The 8,659-nt window shown below is 36.3% G+C and overlaps 1 protein-coding gene across 2 annotated transcripts; it reads right to left on the bottom strand.

The window, feature by feature from the left end:
• Positions 1–399: 399 nt before the first annotated feature.
• Positions 400–8,418, bottom strand: mks1 (MKS transition zone complex subunit 1). 2 transcript variants are annotated; one of them, XM_004561817.2, is made up of 18 exons: positions 8,106–8,418; positions 7,737–7,858; positions 6,887–6,939; positions 6,590–6,757; positions 5,393–5,487; positions 5,042–5,170; positions 4,586–4,690; positions 4,325–4,433; positions 4,169–4,225; positions 4,057–4,099; positions 3,898–3,960; positions 3,652–3,722; positions 3,490–3,559; positions 3,295–3,402; positions 2,755–2,888; positions 2,098–2,180; positions 1,315–1,412; positions 400–990 (listed from the first exon to the last, which is right to left on the bottom strand). In XM_004561817.2, exons 1-18 carry the CDS (start codon positions 8,180–8,182, stop codon positions 887–889), a joined length of 1,689 nt encoding a protein of 562 aa, XP_004561874.2. In that variant the 5' UTR covers positions 8,183–8,418; the 3' UTR covers positions 400–886. The 2 variants fall into 2 exon arrangements, with proteins under 2 accessions (XP_004561874.2, XP_004561873.2); XM_004561816.2 differs by having other exon boundaries at positions 403–990; positions 5,393–5,490.
• Between the last annotated feature and the right edge of the window lie 241 nt (positions 8,419–8,659).

Genomic DNA, 8,659 nt, shown 5'->3' with positions numbered 1-8,659 from the left:
AGATGCTGCTGGTGCAATAAGCTGTACGTTTTACTTCAATGGATTTGATTAGTCGACTAATCGCAAAAATAATCGGTGACTAGTCGACTATCAAAATAATCGTTTGTGGCAGCCCTAATTCCACTATCTCAAGCGCAGGTGTCGAACTCCAGGCCTCGAGGGCTGCTGTCCTGCTTGTTTCCAACCCCTGATCTAAAGCTTACAGATAACTAAGGTTGAGTAATGAAAGCGTGAAATCCTATTGAATTTAAGTCATCTATTAAGATGCTGAACTGCATTAAGCAAAACCTGTGCTTCAGTGGAAGAAGCAAACAATCTAGACTGTGAACAGCTTTAAACTACTGTATGAATGCCCCTAAATATCATATACCAAATATAAAATATAGTGCACGAAGAAAAAAGATTTAGATGTTTTTTTTAAGTATTTAAAGATAATTGTAATAGTTGATATAAAATGTTTATATTACAACAAATATGGCAACTACATTGAGATTTGAAGTAACCAACAGAAAATATAAAACCAAACTTTCAAAACATTACTTTATATTCACAAGTTTTTAAAAGCCTCAGTTAACGCCAACAATCGGACCCTTTATTGAAATCAAATATAAACAGTGACTTTAAAAAAAAAAAAAAAAAAAATGCATTACCAGGTACAACCATACACAGCAGGTATAATGGCTCTGCTCTCTATTAGCTACCAGCTTCACTCATATTGTAACTTTATTAGTACACCATCCACTATGTTAGCCATAAATACAAAGATTAAAACATTCAGACATGGTTTTCCTCTTTGTGAGAAAAACGCACTTATATCACAGCCAGTGATAATCTATAATCTAAACTTCCAAAAATAACAGTAACAGCCCTACTCCATTTTTCAGACTTAAGCAGAGGATTCGATTTGTAGCTGGGAAGCGCTGCTGATCAGGTCTTGTGGAAGACTTTTTCGGGCTTCTTGCATCTTTTTCCTGGCCCTCTGAAAGGCCTCTGCAAAAGGAAGAAAGTACCAGTCGAATACTACACACATACAGAGAAGGCTTACATAGCAATTTATATCGAATATAAACAGAAATAACAAAGAAAAAAAAGGTTAACTGTTTTCTTGATTTTACATATAACTGGTCTGAAATAATACGCTACATTTTGTAGCTCAGAAAACAAACCAAGCTATAACCAATCCATCCATATCTCACATATGTCAGGCTGAAGTGCTGAAAGAAACTTGTATCTCAGCGAGTTGATCTCCCACAGGGTTTAGCTTTCAAACTAATAGCCTAAGCTCAGTGGGTCCTGAAAATCCAGACTTCTTACCCAGGATGGTGCAAACAGCTCCTTGCTGACTAAATCCTCCCAGCTGGTCAAAAACTCTCTGTCTCCTCTTCTTCAACATGGCGGTATCAACAAAGGCCCTGCACATGAAATTAAAATATTTCATGTTATCACTGATGATCATCTGAATGCATACAAACAGAGGTTTATATTTTCAACACCTGCACTAACATAAAAATAAAATTACAGTGTATTTTGGGACTGTGAAATAGGAGACAGTTGTGAAGTTGTAGATTTGCTGCTGTGTTGAAACGAATAAAGTCTAGCCACTGAAGAAATGTGATAATCTATAACAATGCAGATAATGTAGAGCATACCAACCATATAAGTAGTACATGTATTTCTATTAAATGTTAGGTACAATACTTAACAAGTTTATTAGACTACTTGTCATAAAAACAAGAAAACAAATATTTTAGAAATCAGTCAAACACTTGTTTAAAACTAAAAATCAAATTCCTTTTTATTAGACTGGAATTCGTGTTTTCATTTCATTCATTAATAATAATAATAATAATAATAATAATAATAATAATAATACTAACAACAATAATAGTGTTCTTTACTATTTTCAATTTCAATTTCAATTAAATAGCTCACGTAAATTGGTGGTTAACCATTACAAAACATTAGAAAAGATCTTGGTAATTACCAATACTGTTCATTTAGGGCAGCTGTGGCATAAACCTTACATTGGGTGGTGGTGTAATAAATTTTTTAGGCACTCTATGCATGGCTACTTTTTTGAAGCCAGGCTTTACTTACCTGGCTTGCTGAATACAGTTGAGATTAAAAGTGACACTTCCTGTGGTTTCAGTGCAGAAGCCAAAGCGACTGAGCCTCTCCCCCTGCAGCCACACACAGACATACAGACATATTAAAAAATAAAATAAAACAAAAATGATCATATTTAACATAACATAAAACATGTATATAAAACTAGAAGGTTAAAGAATGCCTTCATAATTGTACCAGGAGTTAAATTTATCCACTGCATTTGTAAGGTCTCATGTATGCACACATTGCTGTAACCAGAACTTATGTTAAGCTGTTGTACGGTACATTTAAATGTTTAACAGATTGTAGTTTAACAAATAAGTCATTCCCTGTTTAATTAAGTAATGCAGTAAGCCTACTGGGTTTATTAATTGTATTATGTAAATAATTTAATTATTAAATCAAGAATTAGAATATGATTTGAATAGGCAAACATCCTAATTAAAGTTTAAGTATTTTCTTTATAATCCAGTGTGGCATTTTAAGCAGCTGTTAAGTTCTGCAATCTTTTATTCATAAAAACAAATAAAAAAAATAAAAATCTTTAAATCTAATCCTCTTTAAGCAAAACAGAAAAAACATACACTTAAATTATGTGTAAACATTTGTCAGATCCATATAGCCTCTGCAGAGTTTTGACCCCACCATGAATGTCCCTGGTATTCTGACGTAGCTGTGGTCCTCAAGCTCTGGAGAACCTCCAATAAAGAAGCGCCTGAGTGCAGAAACCGTCCCCATCTGAAGGGGTCTCCATGTGTGACATGTCATCGTGTGTTTACCTGGCGTGCACACACATAAATGCAGACAAAACATATAATGCAGGACAATAAAAAGTTGTGATTTTTATAACTAATCAAAACATTTTTATCTGAAATAAAAATTTTAAAATGCAAAATTTTAATAATTGGAAAAATATATTTTCTAAATGTTAACTTAAGCTCCAACATTTGGCTGATTAAATTTGATGAACAGGACATCTTAACCAAAGATTATTCATTTTAGTCATTTCTAAGCAAAAATGCTACATACATAGGGCATGCTTATTTATAATATAGGGTAAATTAACTGAACTGGGTTTGGGACTTCCGTTTATTCTGAATGTGTAATCTTAGAATATGAGAAATTATCAATATATATTTTTTCCCCCAATTTCAATCCATCAGTTTTCCAGTACACATAGCATACCAGGCATAGCAGGAAACAGCAGATAGCCATAGCCTTCAGTTCGATAACGCTGCCAGGAGTCCAGTGAAAGAACCTTGAAGTAGAGCACTGGCCACTGTGGGACTGAGTCTGAAATTAGAAACAAGAAACTTGTGTCAGTTTAACCTTTTAAAACAGTGAATCACCTAAAGACAATTATCTGTTACTGATACTAACGGTCACTCTCTTTTTCGGTCATGTAGAAAGCCTCGAAGTGGAAGGGGTAGCTAAAGAAAGCTACGTTTTCCTGTTAGCCGAAAGAACATACAGAGTTTAACATATCTCATCAAACAGCCATGCTGTCAATATATTGAACAAATAGTTCTTTTCAATACACACCTTCCCTAATGTTTTAGTCCGACAGGTCTGGGTAACCCCTGACATAGACTGGAATGGCCGGCTGGACCAATCTTAAATAATAATAATAATAATAATAATAATAATAATAATAATAATAATAATAATAATAATAATAATAATAATAATAATAATAATAATATAGGCTGAATTGGCAAATTAAATGCAATGAATTCATTATAAAGTGCACAGTGCATCTGCATACTGGAAGTATCACATGTGACTCACTGTTGGGCAGTTCCATAAAGAAGTGGATGTACAAGTTATCATATTCAAAGCCTTGAGCTGAGACTGGGCAGAGAGAAGAACAAAAAAAGGACATTTGAATGATGAAGTCTGTTAGTTTCCTAAAGTATCTGTAAAAATGGGCACAGTATTTCTACTCACCTATCTCTCCATTCGTCATGTAACGCAGAATACCTAGAGGAGGCTACAGGAATAAAATCTTGTAAGAACAAAGACAATTTGTGACTATATCCTTTGACCTTAGGTGTCTTACCATTTCAAAGTCCTGTCCCACGAGGCTATTTAAGTACTCCTTGTGCCTTATGTACAGCTACAAAGAGAGAAAGGTAGATGTATTTGTGTGATTAGACCTGTTATTTGACTATACTTTTTCTGAAGCCTGAAAAAATAAGCATGAAGATGAACTCACATCTTTGTACATGTTCTGCTCCCTGACCTTGTCCTCAGGTTTCATACATGCCGATACATTCTCAACAGTGAGACGCCAGACTTCTCTCCTCTCCCCCTCTGTTACAATCCTGCACAACAATACAAACATCACACCAGCTTTGCATTTAATTCATCACCTTCTGACATGATCTTTTGCTGTCTTTTCAGTTAGTATCAAACATAATAATAATTTATCAGTGAGAACTTGAGCTACGCATCTCCACTGATGCTGAAGACTTGCCTGTAGGGCTCTTTGCCTTTGTTAAAATCAGGTTTTACAATCACTGTTCCACAGCCATCGGTTTTTATAGTTGCCAGCAAACATTCATTTTCTTTCTGGCCCAGCCTGAGGAAACAAAAAACACAAACAGAAAAATCACATAAGAAACACTGAATAAATCAACCCTAGTAATAGGAGAACAAGAAGAAAAATGCCTGATAGACTGAAAGTTTTCCTAACTCCTTCACTTTGTGCTGCAAGACAAGCTGCCCCTCGAAAAGCTAAAACAAGCAGGGCCTACACTGCATACTAATGGATACTAATGGTAATGGATTTCTCTGATCTGAGAGACAGCAAAGTCACCAACACAGAGTACAGACTACATGTTCTAAGAAAGTGAAGCCTAATAAATGAAGACTAACTTTTTCTGCATTTTTTATGAGAGATCAAAAGTGTGAACAAAGCCGACTCCCTTACCTTCCACTGGCGCCCAGGTCCCCCATGATGTGCATGGTCTGCATGACATTATTGACCACATGCCTGTTCCTCACAAACTCCTCTGTTGGCTCCCAGTTGATGATTTTTGACTTTGGGACACTGGAATCCCTGCAAAGCATGCCAGCCAATAATATAGCATTACTTTTTACATGTTTATACCTAGAGTTAGGATTATATCCTATTTTTATGTCTTTACTTTCATTAGGAAAAGAATCATTAGGTGGATTATAATGGATTTAGACAGGAAGATGAATAGAAAATAATACACAGAATGTAATGAGGAAAGACAATGTAGGTTTTTAATCAATCTGAAAACATAGTTTCACCCACATGGTGCGTCTTTCTTGACGTCTGTGTCTCACACTGGCCATCCTCTCAGCCAGGAAGGTTGGGTTGGATTTGGTGGTAAATATGTCAGTAGCATGCTGCTGCGAGGGCCACAAGGTCACAAGAAACACACAAACACAGTTAGAGAAGCTGGAACTGCACAGTTTGGGGTCTTAGATTTATTTTGCACAAATAAATAAAAATTAGAAATCTGCAAAGCTGGTTGCTTTTGGAGAGAAAAGTCTAGACCATGTGTAGCAAATAAGTTGTCAAACTATCAGAGTTATCAAAAAAAAAAACTGTCAGGGAAAGTACTGTGAGCAGAGCCATCACAGACAGCATGCTTACTTTCTCCATCCTGACAGGTACGGTAAAACAGTCAGGACAAACAGCAGCTTGAAAAGTATTATGGAGAGCCTTCAAGAACACTGGTTGCAGTTTGCCCTCCATATCATCACAATATGCCACCAGAATCATGAGGAAGGTTGCCAGCATCATCATCACTAACCTCTCCCACCCTCAACATCACCTGTTCAGTAAGTATGAGCAATTATGCACCATTATGCACTGAAACTATATGGATGTATCATTCATTTGCACTATGAACTGCATTATGAACTGCATGATGTACTCTATACGTCCTTGTACTAAAAATACACCTTAAAGATAGGTACACCTGCACTTTGGATACACTGCACTACATTTTTATATTTAATGTGTTGCATGTTCCCTGCAAATTTGAAATTATGGCCATTATTGGGCACAAAAAGTTCAACAACAATCATGATAGGGCCTAATGCGGCCACTAAATGAGTGGTTAAAAGGATTGCTTTTGAACTTTGCTGGCAGGCATGTCTTATGAGACATGATAATCCACAAAACTTTACTTGATAGATCTGTGTAAGGTTTTTAAGGATAGCCAGACTGCACTATGCCACAAATACCAAGCACAACACACAGAGGACTGCAAAAAGCCTTTACAGTAAACACGTCCATTTGGTCACATGATAAAGGGATACACTCATAGGTGATAAATACTGTAACTGCTTCTAAACCTACAACATGTTTTTGGTCCAAATCTAGCCTTTAGTGTGTCCCATTTAAATATATTTATAAAAAAAAAAAACATTACTTTTGGAATACCTCTGCAAATATGCTTGTCGTGTTGGACAAATACAGTGAGAATACAGTGCAACCTACCAGCTGATGTACTGGAAGGCAGCTGGTGTAGCGGTCATGATCGGTGTATGTGAAAATTCTGCGATTGCGTCGACCCTTGCCCCTGTTGAGGGCTTTGACTTCTGTGTGGTACTGACGGTCCAGAGGGGTCTGACATGCTGCTTCGTTCTGGAACAGCTCCATTTCATACTGGAATTACAGACAGTCACAGAAATGTAAAGTAATAATGTCCAGTGTCCAGTTTTAAATAGTAAACATTTCAATTGTTTTCAATATAATTTGCAGTGAGAGTAGGATGTTAAATATTCAAAATTCTACCTGACTGAAGAATTTCTCCTGCCAGCCAACCACTAGCTCCTCTTCATTATCACCTGATGTCAGAGTAGCATAAATGCCAAGATATTAAAATAAGCCTCAAAGGAAAGAGCCATCCTAATATGGGCAAATACAAGTGCCACGCCCCAGTTCAGAACACCATTAATAAATAATTAATTATAATAGAGGCTTTAATGAAGAAATTGTATCAATTATGTCAATTTTTCAGGTGCTGCAGCCTGAGGTTGCTTCCAGACAACTTATGTTAATAATACATGCAGAATGTGAATTAAGTTATGGTTGGAATACTATTCAGTTATACTTTTTTGCAGGTACAGCCAGTTTCTGAGGAAAAATAAGAGAACTTTGTTCTCAGAATTTAAGAACAAGAGGACAGGAAAGAGAAAATGAGGAAAGATGACTGATCATTTTCAACACCAAGGACTGTTCAGCAAGTGACATTGAAACACAGAAAGAATGATAATAATGTTGTGTTGTTATTTATGGGCTAAGCTTGAAGGCTTAACGGGGTAGTTGGAAGTATTGTAGGACAGCTTGGACTGGTGCAGAAAAGGCTGTAGTATTAAAGTTTACTCAGGGCGACTAACTGCCAATTTAAATGTAGCACTCTTTTTTATTTCATGCAAAGTCCACCTTTATACCAGCTTTAAACTGGCTAGAGGTTTGAGCTATGTAGCCATAATAACTCATGCAACATCCTCAGTAAACTTCAAGGCCTGCAAATGATCACAGCTTGAACATAAATTTTAAAACCAAGCTGGAAAGCCGGAAATCAAACGTCGACTCAACACTAACCAAGCAAAAAATAAGTAGTTTCTCAATGTAATTTTACCTGTCTGGCCTTGTGATGACAGTGTTTCCAGTTCAATTGCTCCTCTGTCTTGCCGGGACAGAAACTGCTGCTGGAGATGCTGTGTGAGAGCTGATGTGGAGGTCACTCTCTCTATGCGCACCCTAAAGGATGTGAACAAATGGAAATAAAGCGTGGAAACAACGTGTCTTGGCGTTAACACATATGTTTGTAGACGTAGATTTCTAATCTTCACATTCTTTCCTTAAAACAGTGAAAGTAGTGGAATAGTTTGGTGAAAAAAACAGCTCAAAAATGTCTCATCTCGGTCTCAGTAATACTCATTTTCTTTATGAGTTGTCCTTCGATACTCGTATAAAATACGATCTAATACAACCATAGGCTACTTACTTTATTTTCAAGTTTTTGATAGCATCCCGGGACCGATAGACAGCTTCTCCGGTGTCTGTGTTCCAGCAATCTGTCATGACTATTTAGCGGTGAGATGTTAGCTCCTCACGTAGCACTTTTTATTAGCTGCAGTTAGCACACACATACGCCTTTGTGCAGATACTTTCATTTCGTAAAGAAAGACATTAGTCAAAGGTGTAAATGTAAGCAGTAAAAAAAATGTATATATGTGTATAAAAATATAAATCGAAACACTTGTGGACAAAGCGAGGCAAATTGGTAGTTGTCGTTGCCATAGAGATAAACGATGTTCTTCTTCTTCTAGTTTTTTGCGGTTTGAACACCAGATTACAGCAGCATTATCGCCACCCATTGACCAAAGCTCCAAAGCGTTGAGTCTGGTCATCTGGACGGTTTTTTTTTGTTTGTTTGTTTGTTTTTTAATAGACTTTATTGACAAAACACAAAGTAAATATATAAATGAACAAAACATAATGTCAGGGGGTTTAGTGTAAAAACAAATAGATACAGTCAAGAAACAAAATCACATAATA

The sequence above is a fragment of the Maylandia zebra genome, linkage group LG10, assembly GCF_041146795.1.
Source record: "Maylandia zebra isolate NMK-2024a linkage group LG10, Mzebra_GT3a, whole genome shotgun sequence".
Taxonomy (NCBI): Eukaryota; Metazoa; Chordata; class Actinopteri; order Cichliformes; family Cichlidae; genus Maylandia; species Maylandia zebra.
The sequence above is the reverse complement of the archived record's forward strand: the minus strand, read 5'-3'. Positions and strand labels throughout refer to the sequence as shown.